We start from the raw sequence: 25,000 nt of genomic DNA, 5'->3' as shown, positions 1-25,000 counted from the left end.
CCTCCCCTCTCCCTCTCCTCTCTCTCCCTCTCCCTCTCTCCCCCTCCCTCTCCCTCTCCCCCCCCTCCCCCTCCCTCTCCTCTCTCCCCCCTCCCTCTCCTCTCCCCCCCTCCCTCTCTCCCCCTCCCTCCCTCCCCTCTCCCTCCCTCTCCCCTCTCTCCCCCCCTCCCTCTCCCTCTCTCCCCCCCTCCCTCCCTCCCCCTCTCCCTCTCCCTCTCCCCCCCCTCCCTCTCCTCTCTCCCCCCTCCCTCCCTCCCCTCTCCCTCTCCCCCCTCTCTCCCTTCTCCCTCTCCTCTCTCCCCCTCCCTCTCCCTCTCTCCCCCTCCCTCCCCCTCCCTCTGACCCTCTCTGTCCCCCTCCCTCTGTCCCTCTCTGTCCCCCCGTCCCATCCCTCTCTTCTTGTCTTCCAGAGGTAAAGCGTCAGAGATCAGTACCAGAGGATCAGAGACGGACGGGCGAGGAGAGAGGACTGGCACCAGACACCGATGCTCGCAAGCCTTATGAAGATGAAGTAATTTATGCATAGATAATTCATCTCTCTTTCCTTCCCTCCATCCCTCCTTCCCTACATCCCTCCTTCCCTTCCTCCATCCTCTCTTTCCATCCCTCCTTCCCTTCCTCCATCCTCTCTTTCCATCCCTCCTTCCCTTCCTCCATCCTCTCTTTCCATCCCTCCTTCCCTTTCTCCATCCTCTCTTTCCATCCCTCCTTCCATACATCCCTCCTTCCCTTCCTCCCTCCTCTCTTTCCATCCCTCCTTCCCTTCCTCCCTCCTCTCTTTCCCTCCCTCCCTCCTCTCTTTCCCTCCCTCCTTCCCTTCCTCCCTTCCTCCATCCCTCCTTCCCTTCCTCCTTCCTCTCCTTCCCTTCCTCCCTCCGTCCTTCCCTTCCTCCCTCCTCTCTTTCCCTCCCTCCCTCCTCTCTTTCCCTCCCATCCTCCCTCCACTCCTTCCCTCCCTCCATCCTCCCTCGTCTCCTTCCCTCTTTCCCTCCCTCCCTCCCTCCTCTCTTTCCCTCCCTCCCTCCTCTCTTTCCCTCCCATCCTCCCTCCACTCCTTCCCTCCCTCCATCCTCCCTCCACTCCCTCCCTCCCCTCCCTCCCTCCCTCCCTCCTCTCTTTCCCTCCCTCCCTCCCTCCCTCTGATAAGGTGGATCATTTCCTCTGTCTTGTTCAGACGTGGTCTCCTGAAAACGCTGGGGACGAGGCTGTTTCCTCCTCTTCTTCTTCCTGTCTTTTGTATGTTTCTTTAGATGTCAGCCTGGCGCACCGTAAAGCCTCTGCATCAGCCCTGCACCTGGCCCATAACTGGCAGATAACTGGCCTATAACTGGCAGATAACTGGCAGATAACTGGCAGATAACTGGCCTATAACTGGCAGATAACTGGCAGATAACTGGCCTATAACTGGCCGATAACTGGCCTATAACTGGCAGATAACTGGCAGATAACTGGCAGATAACTGGCCTATAACTGGCAGATAACTGGCAGATAACTGGCCTATAACTGGCCTATAACTGGCAAATAACTGGCAGATAAACAACAAGAGGAAGAAAGAAAGAAAAAATTCCAAATCCCAACTCTCCTCCATCCTCCCCTCCTCTCCTCCATCCTCCCCTCCTCCATCCTCCCCTCCTCCATCCTCCTCTCACCTCCTCCATTCTCCCCTCCTCCATCCTCCCCTCCTCCATCCTCCTCTCCCCTCCTCCATCCTCCCCTCCTCCATCCTCCCCTCCTCCATTCTCCCCTCCCTTCCTCCATCCTCCCCTCCTCTCCTCCATCCTCCTCCATCCTCCCTCCCTCTCCCTCCCTCCCTCCCCCTCCCTCCCTCCCTCCCTCCTCTCTTTCCCTCCCTCCCTCCCTCCCTCTGATAAGGTGGATCATTTCCTCTGTCTTGTTCAGACGTGGTCTCCTGAAAACGCTGGGGACGAGGCTGTTTCCTCCTCTTCTTCTTCCTGTCTTTTGTATGTTTCTTTAGATGTCAGCCTGGCGCACCGTAAAGCCTCTGCATCAGCCCTGCACCTGGCCCATAACTGGCAGATAACTGGCCTATAACTGGCAGATAACTGGCAGATAACTGGCAGATAACTGGCCTATAACTGGCAGATAACTGGCAGATAACTGGCCTATAACTGGCCGATAACTGGCCTATAACTGGCAGATAACTGGCAGATAACTGGCAGATAACTGGCCTATAACTGGCAGATAACTGGCAGATAACTGGCCTATAACTGGCCTATAACTGGCAAATAACTGGCAGATAAACAACAAGAGGAAGAAAGAAAGAAAAAATTCCAAATCCCAACTCTCCTCCATCCTCCCCTCCTCTCCTCCATCCTCCCCTCCTCCATCCTCCCCTCCTCCATCCTCCTCTCACCTCCTCCATTCTCCCCTCCTCCATCCTCCCCTCCTCCATCCTCCTCTCCCCTCCTCCATCCTCCCCTCCTCCATCCTCCCCTCCTCCATTCTCCCCTCCCTTCCTCCATCCTCCCCTCCTCTCCTCCATCCTCCTCCATCCTCCCTCCTCTCCCTCCATCCTCCCTCCTCTCCCTCCCTCCCTCCCCTCCCTCCCTCCCTCCCTCCTCTCTTTCCCTCCCTCCCTCCCTCCCTCTGATAAGGTGGATCATTTCCTCTGTCTTGTTCAGACGTGGTCTCCTGAAAACGCTGGGGACGAGGCTGTTTCCTCCTCTTCTTCTTCCTGTCTTTTGTATGTTTCTTTAGATGTCAGCCTGGCGCACCGTAAAGCCTCTGCATCAGCCCTGCACCTGGCCCATAACTGGCAGATAACTGGCCTATAACTGGCAGATAACTGGCCTATAACTGGCATATAACTGGCCTATAACTGGCAGATAACTGGCAGATAACTGGCCTATAACTGGCCGATAACTGGCCTATAACTGGCAGATAACTGGCAGATAACTGGCAGATAACTGGCCTATAACTGGCAGATAACTGGCAGATAACTGGCCTATAACTGGCCTATAACTGGCAAATAACTGGCAGATAAACAACAAGAGGAAGAAAGAAAGAAAAAATTCCAAATCCCAACTCTCCTCCATCCTCCCCTCCTCTCCTCCATCCTCCCCTCCTCCATCCTCCCCTCCTCCATCCTCCTCTCACCTCCTCCATTCTCCCCTCCTCCATCCTCCCCTCCTCCATCCTCCTCTCCCCTCCTCCATCCTCCCCTCCTCCATCCTCCCCTCCTCCATTCTCCCCTCCCTTCCTCCATCCTCCCCTCCTCTCCTCCATCCTCCTCCATCCTCCCCTCCTCTCCTCCATCCTCCCCTCCTCCAGACTCCCCTCCTCTCCTCCATCCTCCCCTCCTCCAGACTCCCCTCCTCTCCTCCATCCTCCCCTCCTCTCCTCCATCCTCCCCTCCTCCATCCCTCTCTCCTCTCCCCATCCTCCCCTCCTCCATCCCTCTCTCCTCTCCCCATCCTCCCCTCATCCATCCTCCCCTCCTCTCTCCTCTCCCCATCCTCCCCTCCCCTCCTCCATCCTCCCCCTCCTCCATCCATCCTCCCCTCCTCCATCCCTCCCTCCTCTCCCCATCCTCCCCTCCTCCATCCCTCCCTCCTCCCCATCCTCCCCTCCTCCATCCTCCCCTCCTCCATCCCTCTCTCCTCTCCCCATCCTCCCCTCCTCCATCCATCTCTCCACTCCCCATCCTCTCCTCCATCCTCCCTCCTCCATCCATCTCTCCACTCCCCATCCTCCCCTCTCCTCCATCCTCCCCTCCTCTCCTCCATCCTCTCCTCTCTCTTCTCCCCATCCTCCCCTCCTCCATCCTCCCCTCCTCCATCCATCTCTCCACTCCCCATCCTCCCCTCCTCCATCCTCCCCTCCTCTCCTCCATCACTCTCTCTTCTCCTCATCCTCCCCTCCTCCATCCCTCTCTCCTCTCCTTTAGATATGTCAATCAGAGACCACTTCTTCATTCCGCTCCACAAAGAGATATCCTGTATTGATCTAAGGAAGAGAGGAGGAGGGTGGGGGGGATTTTAATTATTACAGTAGCAAGATACCGCTGCTGAGAGAGAGAGAGAGAGAGAGAGAGAGAGAGAGAGAGAGAGAGAGAGAGAGAGAGAGAATGACTACTTACTTGTGTCACAGGAGACTCAGAATCCTCTGCCTCACTCTCCTCCCCCCTCTCCTACCTCCCTGACTCCCCCTCTCCTACCTCCCTGACTCCCCCTCTCCTACCTCCCTGACTACCCCTCTCCTACCTCCCTGACTACCCCTCTCCTACCTCCCTGACTACCCCTCTCCTACCTCCCTGACCTCCCCCTCTCCTACCTCCCTGACTCCCCCTCTCCTACCTCCCTGACTACCCCTCTCCTACCTCCCTGACTCCCCCTATCCTACCTCCCTGACCTCCCCCTCTCCTACCTCCCTGACTCCCCCTCTCCTACCTCCCTGACTCCCCCTCTCCTACCTCCCTGACTACCCCTCTCCTACCTCCCTGACTACCACTCTCCTACCTCCCTGACTCCCACTCTCCTACCTCCCTGACTCCCCCTCTCCTACCTCCCTGACTCCCCCTCTCCTACCTCCCTGACTCCCCCTCTCCTACCTCCCTGACCTCCCCCTCTCCTACCTCCCTGACTCCCCCTCTCCTACCTCCCTGACTCCCCCTCTCCTACCTCCCTGACTACCCCTCTCCTACCTCCCTGACTCCCCCTCTCCTACCTCCCTGACTCCCCCTCTCCTACCTCCCTGACTCCCCCTCTCCTACCTCCCTGACCCCCTCTCCTACCTCCCTGACCTCCCCCTCTCCTACCTCCCTGACTCCCCCTCCCCTACCTCCCTGACTCCCCCCTCTCCCCTACTTCCCTGACTCCCCCCTCTCCCCTACCTCCCTGACCCCCCCTACCTCCCTGTCTCCCCTCTGTCCCATACCTCCCTGTCTCCCCCCTCTCCCCTACCTCCCTGACGCCCCCTACCTCCCTGACCCCTCCTACCTCCCTGACCCTCCCTGTCTCCCCCTCTCCCCTACCTCCCTCTCTCCCCTACCTCCCTGACGCCCCCTACCTCCCTGACCCCTCCTACCTCCCTGACCCCCCTACCTCCCTGTCTCCCCTCTCTCCCCTACCTCCCTCTCCCCCTACCTCCCTGACCCCTCCTACCTCCCTGACCCCCCCTACCTCCCTGTCTCCCCTCTCTCCCCTACCTCCCTCTCTCCCCTACCTCCCTGACCCCTCCTACCTCCCGGACCCCCCTACCTCCCTGACTCCCCCTCCCCCTCTCCCCTACCTCCCTGACCCCTCCTACCTCCCTGACCCCCCCTACCTCCCTGTCTCCCCCTCTCCCCTACCTCCCTCTCTCCCTGACCCCCCTACCTCCCTGACCCCCCCTACCTCCCTGACTCCCCTGCCGGTCCCTGAGGTTAATGGGTGTTCAACCTTTCCATTATCCCCATCAGTCCTGAATTAGCTGCTGAATGATGTGTGTATTAATATAATATATATGTTAATGTCTCAGGTCTAATTAAGGCTGGGTCCAGGCCACCATGCAAGGGAATGGTCTGATCATGTGTCAAATTGATTTGAGGAGGAGAAATGTGATAGAGAGAGAGAGAGCAGGGGGGAGGGGCCTGGGAATCAGCACCTCTCAGTGTTGCTCACAGATTCACACTCTCTTGAAGACCACACACCCACTCATAGGAGGGAGTGCCGGAAAAGTGCTGGCCTGTGTAGAATAAAAAAATCTATCTCTTTCTCTATCGCTCTCCCTCTCTCTCTCTCTCTCTCTCTCTCTCTGTCTCTCTCTCTGTCTCTCTCTCTCTCTCGGTCTCTCTCTCTCAGTCTCTCTCTCTCTCTCTTTCTCCTTTCTCTATCACTCTCTTTCTCCTTTCTCTATCTCTCTCTCTCCTCTCTCTCTCTCTATCTCTTTCTCCTTTCTCTATTGCTCTCTCTCTCTCTCTCTTTCTCCTTTCTCTATTGCTCTCTCTCTCTCTCTCTTTCTCCTTTCTCTATTGCTCTCTCTCTCTCTCTCTCTCTCTCTCTCTCTCTTTCTCCTCTCCACTGGTCTTCTTCCTATTAACAAAATAGGTTGAATCAGCAGCTGTAAATATTTATTTAAATATACATGTCTTTTTTCGAGGAATCTTTAGTGAGCTAATTTGAATAAACATTTTCTCCTCTTTTTCTTCTGCCTCCGTCTAAGGAATAGTAAGCAGGAGGAGGAGAAGGAGAGTAGACCATCCTAGTTATAGTGTCAACTCATCCTCTAAGGAAGGAGAGTAGACCATCCTAGTTATAGTGTCAACTCATCCTAGTTATAGTGTCAACTCATCCTCTAAGGAAGGAGAGTTGACCATCCTAGTTATAGTGTCAACTCATCCTCTAAGGAAGGAGAGTTGACCATCCTAGTTATAGTGTCAACTCATCCTCTAAGGAAGGAGAGTTGACCATCCTAGTTATAGTGTCAACTCATCCTCTAAGGAAGGAGAGTAGACCATCCTAGTTATAGTGTCAACTCATCCTCTAAGGAAGGAGAGGAGACCATCCTAGTTATAGTGTCAACTCATCCTCTAAGGAAGGAGAGTTGACCATCCTAGTTATAGTGTCAACTCATCCTCTGAGGAAGGAGAGTAGACCATCCTAGTTATAGTGTCAACTCATCCTCTAAGGAAGGAGAGGAGACCATCCTAGTTATAGTGTCAACTCATCCTCTAAGGAAGGAGAGTAGACCATCCTAGTTATAGTGTCAACTCACCCTCTAAGGAAGGAGAGTAGACCTCTAAGGAAGGAGAGGAGACCATCCTAGTTATAGTGTCAACTCATCCTCTAAGGAAGGAGAGAGACCATCCTAGTTATAGTGTCAGCTCATCCTCTAAGGAAGGAGAGTAGACCATCCTAGTTATAGTGTCAACTCATCCTCTAAGGAAGGAGAGTTGACCATCCTAGTTATAGTGTCAACTCATCCTCTAAGGAAGGAGAGTAGACCATCCTAGTTATAGTGTCAACTCATCCTCTAAGGAAGGAGAGTAGACCATCCTAGTTATAGTGTCAACTCATCCTCTAAGGAAGGAGAGTAGACCATCCTAGTTATAGTGTCAACTCATCCTCTAAGGAAGGAGAGGAGACCATCCTAGTTATAGTGTCAACTCATCCTCTAAGGAAGGAGAGTAGACCATCCTAGTTATAGTGTCAACTCATCCTCTAAGGAAGGAGAGTAGACCATCCTAGTTATAGTGTCAACTCATCCTCTAAGGAAGGAGAGGAGACCATCCTAGTTATAGTGTCAACTCATCCTCTAAGGAAGGGAGAGTTATAGTGTCAACTCATCCTCATCATCCTAGTTATAGTGTCAACTCATCCTCTAAGGAAGGAGATCCTAGTTATAGTGACCATCCTAGTTATAGTGTCAACTCATCCTCTAAGGAAGGAGAGAGACCATCCTAGTTATAGTGTCAACTCATCCTCTAAGGAAGGAGAGAGAGACCATCCTAGTTATAGTGTCAACTCATCCTCTAAGGAAGGAGAGTAGACCATCCTAGTTATAGTGTCAACTCATCCTCTAAGGAAGGAGAGTAGACCATCCTAGTTATAGTGTCAACTCATCCTCTAAGGAAGGAGAGTTGACCATCCTAGTTATAGTGTCAACTCATCCTCTAAGGAAGGAGAGGAGACCATCCTAGTTATAGTGTCAACTCATCCTCTAAGGAAGGACCAGTTATAGTGTCAACTCATCCTCTAAGGAAGGAGAGAGACCATCCTAGTTATAGTGTCAACTCATCCTCTAAGGAAGGAGAGGAGACCATCCTAGTTATAGTGTCAACTCATCCTCTAAGGAAGGAGAGTAGACCATCCTAGTTATAGTGTCAACTCATCCTCTAAGGAATAGTAAGCAGGAGGAGGGGAAGGAGAGTAGACCATCCTAGTTATAGTGTCAACTCATCCTCTAAGGAAGGAGAGTAGACCATCCTAGTTATAGTGTCAACTCATCCTCTAAGGAAGGAGAGTAGACCATCCCTAGTGTCAACTCATTAGTAGACCAGTGTCAACTCATCCTCTAAGGAAGGAGAGTAGACCATCCTAGTTATAGTGTCAACTCATCCTCTAAGGAAGGAGAGTAGACCATCCTAGTTATAGTGTCAACTCATCCTCTAAGGAAGGAGAGTTGACCATCCTAGTTATAGTGTCAACTCATCCTCTAAGGAAGGAGAGTAGACCATCCTAGTTATAGTGTCAACTCATCCTCTAAGGAAGGAGAGTAGACCATCCTAGTTATAGTGTCAACTCATCCTCTAAGGAAGGAGAGAGAGACCATCCTAGTTATAGTGTCAACTCATCCTCTAAGGAAGGAGAGTAGACCATCCTAGTTATAGTGTCAACTCATCCTCTAAGGAAGGAGAGTAGACCATCCTAGTTATAGTGTCAACTCATCCTCTAAGGAAGGAGAGTTGACCATCCTAGTTATAGTGTCAACTCATCCTCTCTGACCATCCTAGTTATAGTGTCAACTCATCCTCTAAGGAAGGAGAGTAGACCATCCTAGTTATAGTGTCAACTCATCCTCTAAGGAAGGACCATCCTAGACCATCCTAGTTATAGTGTCAACTCATCCTCTAAGGAAGGAGAGTAGACCATCCTAGTTATAGTGTCAACTCATCCTCTAAGGAAGGAGAGGAGACCATCCTAGTTATAGTGTCAACTCATCCTCTAAGGAAGGAGAGTAGACCATCCTAGTTATAGTGTCAACTCATCCTCTAAGGAAGGAGAGTAGACCATCCTAGTTATAGTGTCAACTCATCCTCTAAGGAAGGAGAGTAGACCATCCTAGTTATAGTGTCAACTCATCCTCTAAGGAAGGAGAGTAGACCATCCTAGTTATAGTGTCAACTCATCCTCTAAGGAAGGAGAGTTGACCATCCTAGTTATAGTGTCAACTCATCCTCTAAGGAAGGAGAGTTGACCATCCTAGTTATAGTGTCAACTCATCCTCTAAGGAAGGAGAGTTGACCATCCTAGTTATAGTGTCAACTCATCCTCTAAGGAAGGAGAGTAGACCATCCTAGTTATAGTGTCAACTCATCCTCTAAGGAAGGAGAGTTGACCATCCTAGTTATAGTGTCAACTCATCCTCTAAGGAAGGAGAGGAGACCATCCTAGTTATAGTGTCAACTCATCCTCTAAGGAAGGAGAGGAGACCATCCTAGTTATAGTGTCAACTCATCCTCTAAGGAAGGAGAGTAGACCATCCTAGTTATAGTGTCAACTCATCCTCTAAGGAAGGAGAGTAGACCATCCTAGTTATAGTGTCAACTCATCCTCTAAGGAAGGAGAGGAGACCATCCTAGTTATAGTGTCAACTCATCCTCTAAGGAAGGAGAGTAGACCATCCTAGTTATAGTGTCAACTCATCCTCTAAGGAAGGAGAGTAGACCATCCTAGTTATAGTGTCAACTCATCCTCTAAGGAGAGTTGACCATCCTAGTTATAGTGTCAACTCATCCTCTAAGGAAGGAGAGTAGACCATCCTAGTTATAGTGTCAACTCATCCTCTAAGGAAGGAGAGTAGACCATCCTAGTTATAGTGTCAACTCATCCTCTAAGGAGAGTAGACCATCCTAGTTATAGTGTCAACTCATCCTCTAAGGAAGGAGTTATAGTGTCAACCATCCTAGTTATAGTGTCAACTCATCCTCTAAGGAAGGAGAGTAGACCATCCTAGTTATAGTGTCAACTCATCCTCTAAGGAAGGAGAGTAGACCATCCTAGTTATAGTGTCAACTCATCCTCTAAGGAAGGAGAGAGACCATCCTAGTTATAGTGTCCATCCTAGACCATTATAGTGTCAACTCATCCTCTAAGGAAGGAGAGAGACCATCCTAGTTATAGTGTCAACTCATCCTCTAAGGAGAGTAGACCATCCTAGTTATAGTGTCAACTCATCCTCTAAGGAAGGAGAGGAGACCATCCTAGTTATAGTGTCAACTCATCCTCTAAGGAAGTGGAGAGTAGACCATCCTAGTTATAGTGTCAACTCATCCTCTAAGGAAGGAGAGTAGACCATCCTAGTTATAGTGTCAACTCATCCTCTAAGGAAGGAGAGTTGACCATCCTAGTTATAGTGTCAACTCATCCTCTAAGGAAGGAGAGTTGACCATCCATAGTTATAGTGTCAACTCATCCTCTAAGGAAGGAGAGTAGACCATCCTAGTTATAGTGTCAACTCATCCTCTAAGGAAGGAGAGTAGACCATCCTAGTTATAGTGTCAACTCATCCTCTAAGGAAGGAGAGTAGACCATCCTAGTTATAGTGTCAACTCATCCTCTAAGGAAGGAGAGTAGACCATCCTAGTTATAGTGTCAACTCATCCTCTAGGGAAGGAGAGTAGACCATCCTAGTTATAGTGTCAACTCATCCTCTAAGGAAGGAGAGTAGACCATCCTAGTTATAGTGTCAACTCATCCTCTAAGGAAGGAGAGGAGACCATCCTAGTTATAGTGTCAACTCATCCTCTAGGGAAGGAGAGTAGACCATCCTAGTTATAGTGTCAACTCATCCTCTAAGGAAGGAGAGTAGACCATCCTAGTTATAGTGTCAACTCATCCTCTGAGGAAGGAGAGTAGACCATCCTAGTTATAGTGTCAACTCATCCTCTAAGGAAGGAGAGTAGACCATCCTAGTTATAGTGTCAACTCATCCTCTAAGGAAGGAGAGTAGACCATCCTAGTTATAGTGTCAACTCATCCTCTAAGGAAGGAGAGTAGACCATCCTAGTTATAGTGTCAACTCATCCTCTAAGGAAGGAGAGTAGACCATCCTAGTTATAGTGTCAACTCATCCTCTAAGGAAGGAGAGTAGACCATCCTAGTTATAGTGTCAACTCATCCTCTAAGGAAGGAGAGGAGACCATCCTAGTTATAGTGTCAACTCATCCTCTAAGGAAGGAGAGTAGACCATCCTAGTTATAGTGTCAACTCATCCTCTAAGGAAGGAGAGTAGACCATCCTAGTTATAGTGTCAACTCATCCTCTAAGGAAGGAGAGGAGACCATCCTAGTTATAGTGTCAACTCATCCTCTAAGGAGAGTAGACCATCCTAGTTATAGTGTCAACTCATCCTCTAAGGAAGGAGAGTAGACCATCCTAGTTATAGTGTCAACTCATCCTCTAAGGAAGGAGAGTCGACCATCCTAGTTATAGTGTCAACTCATCCTCTAAGGAAGGAGAGGAGACCATCCTAGTTATAGTGTCAACTCATCCTCTAAGGAAGGAGAGTCGACCATCCTAGTTATAGTGTCAACTCATCCTCTAAGGAAGGAGAGTAGACCATCCTAGTTATAGTGTCAACTCATCCTCTAAGGAAGGAGAGTTGACCATCCTAGTTATAGTGTCAACTCATCCTCTAAGGAAGGAGAGTTGACCATCCTAGTTATAGTGTCAACTCATCCTCTAAGGAAGGAGAGTCGACCATCCTAGTTATAGTGTCAACTCATCCTAGTTGTTGCTGTTACATGTTGATTACTTCTACGAGCCATTATCATTCACCTGATAATCAGACGAGCCGTGGTGATAATGTGGTGATTATTTTGTTAACATATGATTGGCTGCTGGTTAACCTGGGTGGGGGTTATCATTGGTCCCTTGGCAAGAAACCCCCTCATCTAACACACCTGGTTCTAAAACCTACAGGAGGGATGGAGTTAAAACCTACAGGAGGGTTAGAGTTAAAACCTACAGGAGGGTTGGAGTTAAAACCTACAGGAGGGTTGGAGTTAAAACCTACAGGAGGGTTGGAGTTAAAACCTACAGGAGGGTCTCTCCAGGAACAGGGTTGGAGTTAAATACAGGAGGGTCTCTCTCCAGGAACAGGGTTGGAGTTAAAACCTACAGGAGGGTCTCTCTCCAGGAACAGGGTTGGAGTTAAAACCTACAGGAGGGTCTCTCCAGGAACAGGGTTGGAGTTAAAACCTACAGGAGGGTCTCTCCAGGAACAGGGTTGGAGTTAAAACCTACAGGAGGGTATCTCTCCAGGAACAGGGTTGGAGTTAAAACCTACAGGAGGGTTGGAGTTAAAACCTACAGGAGGGTCTCTCTCCAGGAACAGGGTTGGAGTTAAAACCTACAGGAGGGTTGGAGTTAAAACCTACAGGAGGGTTAGAGTTAAAACCTACAGGAGGGTCTCTCTCCAGGAACAGGGTTGGTGAGCCCTGCACTAGACATGTGGGCTGAAATAAGGGCGATGGGGACGAGTGGGAATGACTCAGAGGTAAACGTGGGGGTGACCCCTGACCCCATCCATACAGGTTGAGTAAATTAGGACAAGAGGGAGCATAATAGTGTATCACAAGAGAAAAAGGTTTGGGTAGAGGAGCGTGTGTCGGGAGGGAACTAGTCAGTGTTTCTGACTACAGTGTTTCCAAGTGTGTCGACTAGAACTCAAACGCACAAATACAAGTCACTTTCTTCTCTGGTAAAGCTTTGCTGTCTATCTCGAGCCACCGCTCTCTGAAGAGGGAGGGAGACCCAAACAACAACAAGAAGAAGGGAACAATAGCAACAACAAGGCGGCCATTATCGTGGGGCCTTTTCAGTCTTCTAATGAAAGACTTCTGTTTAAAAGAAAACCTCCTCTCTCCCTTTCTTCTCTCTCCCCCGTTTAATAAATGACAATGTTTTGATGCTGTATGTGATTCCTGTTTCATGAGGAATTCTAACCCCTGTTTGTCTCTCTGTCCTCTGTCTTTCCTTCTGTTTGTCTCTCTGTCCTCTGTCTTTCCTTCTGTTTGTCTCTCTGTCCTCTGTCTTTCCTTCTGTTTGTCTCTCTGTCCTCTGTCTTTCCTTCTGTTTGTCTCTCTGTCCTCTGTCTTTCCTTCTGTTTGTCTCTCTGTCCTCTGTCTTTCCTTCTGTTTGTCTCTCTGTCCTCTGTCTTTCCTTCTGTTTGTCTCTCTGTCCTCTGTCTTTCCTTCTGTTTGTCTCTCTGTCCTCTGTCTTTCCTTCTGTTTGTCTCTCTGTCCTCTGTCTTTCCTTCTGTTTGTCTCTCTGTCCTCTGTCTTTCCTTCTGTTTGTGTCTCTGTCCTCTGTCTTTCCTTCTGTTTGTCTCTCTGTCCTCTGTCTTTCATTCTGTTTGTCTCTTTGTCCTCTGTCTTTCCTTCTGTTTGTCTCTCTGTCCTCTGTCTTCTGTTTGTCTCTCTGTCCTCTGTCTTTCCTTCTGTTTGTCTCTCTGTCCTCTGTCTTTCCTTCTGTTTGTCTCTCTGTCCTCTGTCTTTCATTCTGTTTGTCTCTCTGTCCTCTGTCTTTCCTTCTGTTTGTCTCTCTGTCCTCTGTCTTTCCTTCTGTTTGTCTCTCTGTCCTCTGTCTTTCCTTCTGTTTGTCTCTCTGTCCTCTGTCTTTCCTTCTGTTTGTCTCTCTGTCCTCTGTCTTTCCTTCTGTTTGTCTTTCTGTCCTCTGTCTTTCCTTCTGTTTGTCTCTCTGTCCTCTGTCTTCTGTTTGTCTCTTTGTCCTCTGTCTGTCATTCTGTTTGTCTCTCTGTCCTCTGTCTTCTGTTTGTCTCTCTGTCCTCTGTCTTTCCTTCTGTTTGTCTCTCTCTCTCTCTTCTCCTCTGTCTCCCCCTCTTCTCTCTCTTCTCTCTCTCTCCTCCTCCGTCTCCCCCTCTTCTCTCTCTTCTCCGCCGTCTCCCCCTCTTCTCTCTCTTCTCCTCTGTCTCCCCCTCTTCTCTCTCTTCTCTCTCTCCTCCTCTGTCTCCCCCTCTTCTCTCTCTTCTCTCTCTTCTCTCTCTCTCCTCCTCCTTCCTCTCCTCCTCTGTCTCCCCCTCTTCTCTCTCTTCTCCTCCGTCTCCCCCTCTTCTCTCTCTTCTCTCTGTTCTCCTCCGTCTCCCCCTCTTCTCTCTCTTCTCCTCCGTCTCCCCCTCTTCTCTCTCTTCTCTCTCTTCTCCTCCGTCTCCCCCTCTTCTCTCTCTTCTCTCTGTTCTCCTCCGTCTCCCCCTCTTCTCTCTCTTCTCCTCCGTCTCCCCCTCTTCTCTCTCTTCTCCTCTGTCTCCCCTCTTCTCTCTGTTCTCCCTCTACCAGAAGGCGTTCAAAGACACCAGTCAGTACGTGGTCGGGGAGCTGTCTGCTCTGGAGAGCGAGCAGCGCCACATCGACGCCCGGGCGGCGCGCGTGGAGAAGAGGCTACGCTATCTCATGGACACAGGTACCAAGCCCAATTACACTGGAAAACTGTTTTGGCAAATTGAGCGTTTCACACAAACTCTCACGGAGTTGGGGAAGTGTGTGTGAGGCTGTAGTGTCCCAAATGACACCCTATTCCCTACGTAGTGCGCACTACTTTTATGGAGCCCAATGCACTATATAAGGAATAGAGCTCCATTTGGGATGCTGGGTGGAATCTTTGAAGCAGTGAATGTTGTGTTGCTACGGAGGGAAGGAGGGAGGGAGGCGATACGAGGGGCTGGCTGGTGGATATGAAAGGGGGAGGAAATGGGGGAGAGTGGGAGTAGAGGGTGATAGAAGGGGGAGAAGGAGGATAGATGGTGGGAGAGCGAGGGGGGGAGAGAAGGGGAGACCTCTCTGGGCCAGGGTGATAAGAGAGTCTTCATGGGAAATGATAACCAGGCCTGATAGTGTCCCACCAGTGTGGGGGGGGGGAGCCCCCAGCCAGCCTGATAGTGGGGGTGGGGGAGCCCAGCCAGCCTGCTCAGCTCACATTGAACAGTGTGCTCAGCCATGCATAGCCCCCCCTCCCCCAGTACATATCTGGTCTTCAATGATATGCAGCAGAAGAGGAGAGGTGGATGATTGGTGGGGGTTAAGTGAGAGGGGGGGGACATTTAAAATAATGCAAGAGGTAACACACACACTGAGAGCACGACACACACATGCACTGAGAACACAACACACACACACTTAACCCAACATACACACAGACTCACACACTCAAAAGTGTGATCTTTTGGCTTCCATACAGGCTGATTGGTGTGGTTGGAAAGCGTTGGCTGGAGGGTAACCTTGTATAGACATGACACAGACAGGTGTCTGAGCCAAGGGGCTCGGTTCCATTGAGTCCTGTACTGAAATAACAGAATAGGACTGCGGCACAAATTGTACCCTATTCCCTACATTGTGCACTACTTTTGACTAGATCTCCCATAGGGCTCCCGTCTAAAGTAGTGCACTTTATAGGGAATAGGGTGCCATTTGGGATGCGGTCTAGCATTCTGTTACTGCTACTAAACAATTTATCCTCACAACAGAGCGGCTTCGGAAAAAGGGAAGAAAAGAGAGGGAGGAGGAGAGAGAGGGGGGGGGAGGAGAGAGAGAGGCGGAGGAGAGAGGGGAGGGGGAGGGGGAGGAGAGAGAGAGGCGGAGGGAGAGAGAGAGGGGGGGGAGGAGAGGGGGGGGGGAGAGAGAGAGGGGGAGGGAGAGAGGGGGAGAGGGGGGAGGAGAGAGAGGGGGGAGGAAAAGAGAGGGGGGGGAGGAGAGAGAGGGGGGAGGGAGAGAGAGAGGGGGAGGAGAGAGAGAGGGGGGAGAGAGAGGGGGTGGAGGAGAGAGAGGGGGAGAGAGAGAGGGGGAGGAGAGAGAGAGAGGGGGAGGGAGAGAGAGAGGGGGGAGGAGAGAGAGGGAGAGAGAGAGGGGGAGGGAGAGTGGGAGGGAGGAGAGAGAGAGGGGGAGAAGTGAGAGAGGGGGAGAAGAGAGAGAGGGGGAGGAGAGAGGGAGAAGTGAGAGAGGGGGAGAAGAGAGAGAGAGGGGGAGAGAGAGAGAGGGGGAAGGAGAGAGAGGGGGGGAGGAGAGAGAGAGGGGGGGAGGAGAGAGGGAGGGGGAGGAGAGATAGAGAGGGGGAGAAGAGAGAGAGGGGGAGAAGAGAGAGAGGGGGAGGAGAGATAGAGAGGGGAGAAGAGAGAGGGGGAGAAGAGAGAGGGATAAGAGAGGGAGAGAGAGAGGGATAAGAGAGAGAGGTACATAGAGAGAGGAGAGAGGGGGAGAAGAGAGAGAGGGGAAAAGAGAGAGGGGGGAGAAGAGAGAGAGGGGGAGAAAGCAACACCAGGGTGGAGGGATTAAGGATTTTACTGCTCCTCCTATATGGAGACATCTCTCCTTACTCTGTTTCTCTCCATCTCTCTCTCCCTCCCTCTCCTCTCACCTCTTCCTCTCTCTCTATCCCTTCTCTCATCTCTCTCCCCCTCTATCTCTCCCTCTCTCTCTTTCCATCCCTCCTTGTCTCCCTCCATCTCTCTCTCCCTCATCCCTCCATATCCTCTACCCCTGTAGGAGTGAACACCATTGTGTCAATCTGAAGGGTTTTTCCCCACTGCTGATAAAGTAGCCTTAGCTGGATACGTTGTTTACCGGAAAACACACACACACACACACACACACACACACACACACACACACACACACACACACACACACACACACACACACACACACACACACACACACACACACACACACACACACACACACACACACACACACACACACACACACACCACACACACACACACACACTGTCACCACACCCTGTTTTCCACAAACACACACCTTGAGCCAGATTGATATTGCACAGCTCCAGCCCAGCCAGCCCCCCTGTAAATAATCCGATAGTAGACAGGTAGGGAGGCAGCAGGATGGAGGATGGACGCAGCCGACAGTAATACTGGTAGTATCAGAGAGAAGAAGTCCCCCCGGATACGTCCCCAGAAACACCTTGTAGCATCACTCAATGACATGGACAGAATGTAGTTTGGGTAAACACGGAGGGAGTGAGTGTTGGAGGGGGGGGTTGTATTCGCTTCTTCTACTTCCCTCTCTTCCTGGTCCTCGGAGGCTGCAACGGTATTCGTTCACCTGTTTCCTCTCTTTTTCCCTCCCCTCTTCTCTCCTCCTCCCCTCTCTCTTCCTCCACTCCTCTCCCCTCCCCTCCCCTCTCTTCCTCCTCTCTCCTCCCCTCCTCCCCTCTCTCTTCCTCCACTCCTCTCTCCTCCCCTCCCCTCTCTTCCTCCTCTCTCCTCCTCTCCTCCCCTCTCTCTTCCTCCACTCCTCTCTCCCCCTTCCCTCCCCTCTCTTCCTCCTCTCTCCTCCCCTCTCTCTTCCCCCACTCCTCTCTCCTCCCCTCCCCTCTCTTCCTCCTCTCTCCCCCTCCCCTCCCCTCTCTTCCTCCTCTCTCCTCCCCTCCTCCCCTCTCTGTGTGTCCTGTGTGGCTCAGTCGGTAGAGCATGGCGCTTGCAACGCCAAGCGTCGTGGGTTCGATTCCCACTGGGGCCACCCATATGTAAAAGTAGTGGCCCCAGCCGACTTGTAAGTCGCTTTGGACAAAAGCGTCTGCTAAATGGGATATATTATTATTATATTATTATTATTCCTCTCTCCTCCCCTCTCTTCCTCCTCTCTCCTCCCCTCTCTCTTCCTCCACTCCTCTCTCCTCTCTTCCTCCTCTCTCCTCCCCTCTCTCTTCCTCCACTCCTCTCTCCCCCTCCCCTCTCTTCCTCCTCTCTCCTCCCCTCCTCCCCTCTCTCTTCCTCCACTCCTCTAGCTGGTCCTGTCCCATGGCAGCCTCTGTCTGTCTAGCTGGTCCTGTCCCATGGCATCCTCTGTCTGTCTAGCTGGTCCTGTCCCATGGCAGCCTCTGTCTAGCTGGTCCTGTCCCATGGCAGCCACTGTCTGTCTAGCTGGTCCTGTCCCATGGCAGCCTCTGTCTGTCTAGCTGGTTCTGTCCCATGGCAGCCTCTGTCTGTCTAGCTGGTCCTGTCCCATGGCAGCCTCTGTCTAGCTGGTCCTGTCCCATGGCAGCCACTGTCTGTCTAGCTGGTCCTGTCCCATGGCATCCTCTGTCTGTCTAGCTGGTCCTGTCCCATGGCAGCCTCTGTCTGTCTAGCTGGTCCTGTCCCATGGCAGCCTCTGTCTGTCTAGCTGGTCCTGTCCCATGGCAGCCTCTGTCTGTCTAGCTGGTCCTGTCCCATGGCAGCCTCTGTCTGTCTAGCTGGTCCTGTCCCATGGCAGCCTCTGTCTGTCTAGCTGGTCCTGTCCCATGGCAGCCTCTGTCTGTCTAGCTGGTCCTGTCCCATGGCAGCCTCTGTCTGTCTAGCTGGTCCTGTCCCATGGCAGCCTCTGTCTGTCTAGCTGGTCCTGTCCCATGGCAGCCTCTGTCTGTCTAGCTGGTCCTGTCCCATGGCAGCCTCTGTCTGTTCTTCCCCCCATCTTTTCCTCCTCTCCTTGTCTCTCTCCCCTTCTCTCTTTCTCTCTCCCCTTCTCACTGCCTCTCTCCTTCTCCTCTCCTTTTCTCTCTCCACTTCTCGCTTTCTCTCTCCCCTTCTCACTGCCTCTCCCCTTTTCTCTCTCCCCTTCTCTCTTTCTTTCTCCTTCTCCTCTCCTTTTCTATCTCTCTCCTCCTTTCCTTTTCTCTCTCCCCTTCTCGCTGCCTCTCTCCTTCTCCTCTCCTTTTCTCTCTCCCCTTCTCTCTTTCTCTCTCCTTCTCTACTTTTCTCTCTCCCCTTCTCTCTTTCTCTCTCCTTCTCCTCTCCTTTTCTCTCTCCCTTCTCTCTTTCTCTCTCCCCTTCTCTCTTTCTCTCTCCTTCTCCTCTCCTTTTCTCTCTCCCTTCTCTCTTTCTCTCTCCCCTTCTTACTGCCTCTCCCCTTTTCTCTCTCCCCTTCTCTCTTTCTCTCTCCTTCTCCTCTCCTTTTCTCTCTCCCCTTCTCTCTCCTTCTCCTCTCCTTTTCTCTCTCCCCTTCTCGCTGCCTCTCTTATTTTCTCTCCCCTTCTCGCTGCCTCTCTTATTTTCTCTCTCCCCTTCTCGCTGCCTCTCTTATTTTCTCTCTCCCCTTCTCGCTGCCTCTCTTATTTTCTCTCTCCCCTTCTCGCTGCCTCTCTCCCCTTCTCGCTGCCTCTCTCCCCTTCTCGCTGCCTCTCTTATTTTCTCTCTCCCCTTCTCGCTGCCTCTTATTTTCTCTCTCCCCTTCTCGCTGCCTCTCTTATTTTCTCTCTCCCCTTCTCGCCGCCTCTCTTATTTTCTCTCTCCTTCTCCTTTCCATTTCTCTCTCCTTCTCCTTTCCATTTCTCTCTCCTTCTCCTTTCTATTTCTCTCTCCCTTCTCTCTTTCTCTCTCCTTCTCCTTTCCATTTCTCTCTCCCTTCTCTCTTTCTCTCCTCCTTTCCATTTCTCTCTCCCTTTTCTCTTTCTCTCTCCTTCTCCTTTCCATTTCTCTCTCCCTTCTCTCTTTCTCTCTCCTTCTCCTTTCCATTTCTCTCTCCTTTCTCTCTTTCTCTCTCCCTTCTCTCTTTCTCTCTCTCCCACCTCTTTCTTTCCTCTCTCTCTCTCCTCCACCTCCCTCTCTCTCCTCCCCTCTCCCTCCCTCTCTCTCTTCTCCCTCCCTCCCTCTCTCTCCTCCCCCTCCCTCTCTTCTCCCTCCCTCCCTCTCTCTCTTCTCCCTCCCTCCCTCCCTCCCTCCCTCTCTCTCTTCTCCCTCCCTCCCTCCCTCCCCTCTCTCTCTTCTCCCTCCCTCCCTCTCTCTCTCTCTCCCTCTCTCTCCCTCCCCCTCCCTCTCTCTCTCCTCCCCTCTCCCTCCCTCTCTCTCCTCCACCTCCCTCTCTCTCCTCCCCTCTCCCTCCCTCTCTCTCTTCTCCCTCCCTCCCCTCTCTCTCCTCCCCCTCCCTCTCTCTCTTCTCCCTCCCTCCCTCTCTCTCTTCTTCTCCCTCCCTCCCTCCCTCCCTCTCTCTCTTCTCCCTCCCTCCCTCCCTCTCTCTCTTCTCCCTCCCTCCCTCTCTCTCTCCTCCCTCTCTCTCCTCCCCCTCCCTCTCTCTCCTCCCTCTCTCTCCTCCCCCTCCCTCCCTCCCTCCCTCTCTCTCTTCTCCCTCCCTCCCTCTCTCTCCTCCCCCTCCCTCTCTCTCTTCTCCCTCCCTCCCTCTCTCCCTCCCTCCCTCTCTCTCTCCTCCCCCTCCCTCTCTCTCCTCCCCCTCCCTCTCTTCCTCTCCTCATATTCCCCAGTTTCTTCCCCCAGCAATGCTTTCTGAGTTCTGCACCGGTTTTCTCTTTTCTATTACGCGGTACGAGAGACGATGGTTCTCCCCAGATGAATACAAAAGTAATTGGGGTGGTTAATTTATTTACTGGGAGGCAGTTCACAGCACATTGAATAATAGAGATAATTGAACAAGAATTGTCAAGTGTCTTCTGATATCAGGCACATTACAGAAGAGAGAGTGGCATAAAACTGCCTTTCTATGCTTCCATTGTTTATGGTAATGAAGTACAGCCATTAATTCCTCGGTGGCCTTCCAAGCTTATGGCCCTATTGTTGTGTGTGTATTAATATGTAATCAGTGAATAGTTTAATTTCCTCATCTGCCTTGGGAGAATTCACTTTCTAACAGCTCTTAATTACTGCAGGGTTCTAACGAGCCCCATCGCCGTGCCGACGCAGAGCACGGCAGCCAGGCGCCCAATCAGAGTGCGGCGGTGGGTCGGGGGGGGGGGGGGGTTGAATTCCTGGGGCGCCGCTCTCTGCCTAATGAACTTGTTATTCCTCGACTGGGGGGAGTAGAGTGTCCTTCACAGCATAGCAGTTCACAACGTTGGGAGAACGCTCACCTAATGTTAGGGTGATAATAATAGTTATTGATGATATTTATAACGAAAGTCATATTTTATCACGATGATACATTACCTTTATTCCTGGGCTGACGGGAGTGGTGTGTTTCCTTCACAGCATAGCAGTTCACAACGTTGGGAGAACGCTCACCTAATGTTAGGGTGATAATAATAGTTATTGATGATATTTATAACGAAAGTCATATTTTATCACGATGATACATTACCTTTATTCCTGGGCTGACGGGAGTGGTGTGTTTCCTTCACAGCATAGCAGTTCACAACGTTGGGAGAACGCTCACCTAATGTTAGGGTGATAATAATAGTTATTGATGATATTTATAACGAAAGTCATATTTTATCACGATGATACATTACCTTTATTCCTGGGCTGACGGGAGTGGTGTGTTTCCTTCACAGCATAGCAGTTGACCACGTTGGGAGAGCGTTTACCGAATGTTAGAATAATAAATATTAATCAATGTTTGGACACACTTACTTATTCAAGGGTTTTTCTGTATTTTTGCTATTTTCTACATAACTGTGAAGACATCAACACTATGAAATAACACATATGGAATCATGTAGCAACCAAAATACTGTTAAAGAAATCAAAATATATTTTATATTTGAGATTCTTCAAATAGCCGTCCTTTGCCTTGATGACAGCTTTGTACACTCTTGGCATTCTCTCAACCAGCTCCATGAGGTAGTCACCTGGAATGCATTTCAATTATCAGGTGTATCTTGTTAAAAGTTAATTTGTGGAATTTCTTTCCTTCATAATGCGTTTGAGACAATCAGTTGTTGTGACAAGTTAGGGGTCGTATACAGAAGATAGCCCTATTTGGTAAAATACCAAGTCCATATTATAGCAAGAACAGCTCAAATAAGCAAAGACCAACGACAGCCCATCATTAATTTAAGATATGAAGGTCAGTCAATCCGGAAGATTTCAAGAACTTTGAAAGTTTCTTCAAGTGCAGTCGCAAAAACCATCAAGCTCTATGATGAAACTGGCTCTCATGAGGACCGTCACAGGAGAGGAAGACCCAGACTTACCTCTAAGGAACTTATCCTCCCTCCGCAGCAGAGTTACCAGCCTCAGAAATTGCAGCCCAAATAAATGCTTCAGAGTTTAAGTAACAGACACATCTCAACATCAACTGTTCAGAGAAGACTGTGTGAGTCAGGCCTTGATGGTCTAATTGCTGCAAAGAGACCACTACTAAAGGACACCAATATGAAGAAGAGACTTGCTTGGGCCAAGAAACATGAGCAATGGACATTAGACTGGTGGAAATCTGTCCTTTGGTCTAATGAGTCCAAGTTTGAGATTTTTGGATCCAACTGCCGTGTCTTTGTGAGACGCAGATCATGTTAACGGATGATCTCTGCATGTGTGGTTCCTACCGTGAAGCATGGAGGAGGAGGTGTGATGGTGCTTTGTTGGTGACACTGTCAGTGATTTGTTTAGAATTCAAGTTACACTTAACCAGCATGGCTACCACATCATACTGCAGCGATACACCCTCCCATCTGGTTTGGGCCTAGTGGGACTATCATTTGATTTTCAACAGGACAATGACCCAGAACACACCTCCCAGGCTGTGTAAGGGCTATTTGATTAAGAAGGAGAGTGATGGAGGACTGCAACAGATGACCTGGCCTCCACAATCATCCAACTTCAACCCAGTTGAGATGGTTAGGGATGAGTCGGACCGCAGAGTGAAGATAAAGCAGCCAACGAGTGCTCAGCATATGTGGGAACTCCTTCCAGGCTGTTGGAACAGCATTCCTTATGAAGCTGGTTGAGATAATGCCAAGAGTGTGCAAAGCTGCCATCAAGGCAACTTTGAAGAATCTAAAATATATTTTGATTTAACACTTTTTTTGGTTACTACATGATTCCATATGTGTTATTTCATAGTTTTCATGTCTTCACTATTATTCTAGAATGTAGAAAATATTAAAAATAAAGAAAAACCCTTGAATGAGTATGTGTTCCAACTTTTGACTGGTACTGTATATATACATTTTAAGTTTGTTATTTTATGTATTGTCATAACTACAATATGTGCGTCCTAGTGTGTGTCCTTCACAGCATAGCGGTTCAAAATAATAATTAATATTATTATTGATAATATTTATAATTAAAATTAATACATTTCTCTGTTTTAATTAGGTGAATCTTCGAGTATCAGTTTCAATAGTAAAATTATATATGTGTTTTTTAGTTATTATTATTAGTCTGATTCTATACCTTCATTGTCTACTGTCTCTATTTCTACCATCATCATCATCATCTTCATCTTTATTATAACTATCATTGATATTATTGTTCTCATTACTTCTATGCCTCTTCCTGTCAGACGGAGGTTGCCTCTTCCTGTCAGACGGAGGCTGCCTCTTCCTGTCAGACGGAGGCTGCCTCTTCCTGTCAGACGGAGGCTGCCTCTTCCTGTCAGACGGAGGCTGCCTCTTCCTGTCAGACGGAGGCTGCCTCTTCCTGTCAGACGGAGGTGTCGCTGCCTCTTCCTGTCAGACGGAGGCTGCCTCTTCCTGTCAGACGGAGGTGTCGCTGCCTCTTCCTGTCAGACGGAGGCTGCCTCTTCCTGTCAGACAGAGGCTGCCTCTTCCTGTCAGACTGAGGCTGCCTCTTCCTGTCAGACGGAGGTGTCGCTGCCTCTTCCTGTCAGATGGAGGCGTCGCTGCCTCTTCCTGTCAGACGGAGGCTGCCTCTTCCTGTCAGACGGAGGCTGCCTCTTCCTGTCAGACGGAGGCTGCCTCTTCCTGTCAGACGGAGGTGTCGCTGCCTCTTCCTGTCAGACGGAGGCTACCTCTTCCTGTCAGACGGAGGCGTCGCTGCCTCTTCCTGTCAGACGGAGGCTGCCTCTTCCTGTCAGACGGAGGCTGTCTCTTCCTGTCAGACGGAGGCTGTCTCTTCCTGTCAGACGGAGGCTGCCTCTTCCTGTCAGACGGAGGCTGCCTCTTCCTGTCAGACGGAGGCTACCTCTTCCTGTCAGACGGAGGCTGCCTCTTCCTGTCAAACGGAGGCTGCCTCTTCCTGTCAAACGGAGGCTGCCTCTTCCTGTCAGACGGAGGCTGCCTCTTCCTGTCAGACGGAGGTGTCGCTGCCTCTTCCTGTCAGACGGAGGCTGCCTCTTCCTGTCAGACGGAGGCGTCGCTGCCTCTTCCTGTCAGACGGAGGCGTCGCTGCCTCTTCCTGTCAGACGGAGGCTGCCTCTTCCTGTCAGACGGAGGCGTCGCTGCCTCTTCCTGTCAGACGGAGGCTGCCTCTTCCTGTCAGACGGAGGCTGCCTCTTCCTGTCAGACGGAGGCTGCCTCTTCCTGTCAGACGGAGGCTGCCTCTTCCTGTCAGACGGAGGTGTCGCTGCCTCTTCCTGTCAGACGGAGGCTGCCTCTTCCTGTCAGACAGAGGCTGCCTCTTCCTGTCAGACGGAGGCTGCCTCTTCCTGTCAGACGGAGGTGTCGCTGCCTCTTCCTGTCAGACGGAGTCTGCCTCTTCCTGTCAGACAGAGGCTGCCTCTTCCTGTCAGACTGAGGCTGCCTCTTCCTGTCAGACGGAGGTGTCGCTGCCTCTTCCTGTCAGATGGAGGCGTCGCTGCCTCTTCCTGTCAGACGGAGGCTGCCTCTTCCTGTCAGACGGAGGCTGCCTCTTCCTGTCAGACGGAGGCTGCCTCTTCCTGTCAGACGGAGGTGTCGCTGCCTCTTCCTGTCAGACGGAGGCTGCCTCTTCCTGTCAGACGGAGGCGTCGCTGCCTCTTCCTGTCAGACGGAGGCTGCCTCTTCCTGTCAGACGGAGGCTGTCTCTTCCTGTCAGACGGAGGCTGCCTCTTCCTGTCAGACGGAGGCTACCTCTTCCTGTCAGACGGAGGCTGCCTCTTCCTGTCAAACGGAGGCTGCCTCTTCCTGTCAAACGGAGGCTGCCTCTTCCTGTCAGACGGAGGCTGCCTCTTCCTGTCAGACGGAGGCTGCCTCTTCCTGTCAGACGGAGGCGTCGCTGCCTCTTCCTGTCAGACGGAGGCTGCCTCTTCCTGTCAGACGGAGGCGTCGCACTAAGAAAGGAAACATTTTAATCAAAAACAGGACTTGACTGATTCCTTTTTCATCCGTGTGGCGCTAAGGGGCCTCAAATATCAAATATATATCTAACACTTAATGTCTTTATTTGGAATAGTATTTATTTGGTACTCGAGCTGAATGGTTTTGTATTGTTATCATTCTAAATATCCCTGTCAACATCATCAGTATTATCTGTCCTGTATTGTGTGATATTCGTCCCAAAGAAAAATATCACATTTATAGAAATTTCAGCTATTCAAAAAATAGAATAGGATTTAAATGTTTTTTTTATTCAGCGTTTTGGAATCATCTGGCCTTCTTCTGAATGTCCTGTACCTATCTACACACACACACACCCCCACCTGCCCCCTGTACCTATC

At 50.7% G+C, this 25,000-nt stretch overlaps 1 protein-coding gene across 1 annotated transcript in view; it reads left to right on the top strand.

Moving 5' to 3' along the window:
• Positions 1-14,242, top strand: part of LOC135513365 (EH domain-binding protein 1-like) — a 311,950-nt gene extending 297,708 nt beyond the window's left edge. Inside the window, exons 24-25 of the mRNA XM_064936292.1 lie at positions 411-511; positions 14,018-14,242. Of these exons, the coding sequence (XP_064792364.1) occupies positions 411-511; positions 14,018-14,227 (311 nt within the window). The 3' untranslated portion in view covers positions 14,228-14,242. The remainder of the gene's footprint in view (positions 1-410; positions 512-14,017) is intronic.
• Positions 14,243-25,000: the final 10,758 nt, after the last annotated feature.

This window comes from Oncorhynchus masou, chromosome 24 (genome assembly GCF_036934945.1).
Source record: "Oncorhynchus masou masou isolate Uvic2021 chromosome 24, UVic_Omas_1.1, whole genome shotgun sequence".
Classification (NCBI taxonomy): Eukaryota; Metazoa; Chordata; class Actinopteri; order Salmoniformes; family Salmonidae; genus Oncorhynchus; species Oncorhynchus masou.
The sequence above is the reverse complement of the archived record's forward strand: the minus strand, read 5'-3'. Positions and strand labels throughout refer to the sequence as shown.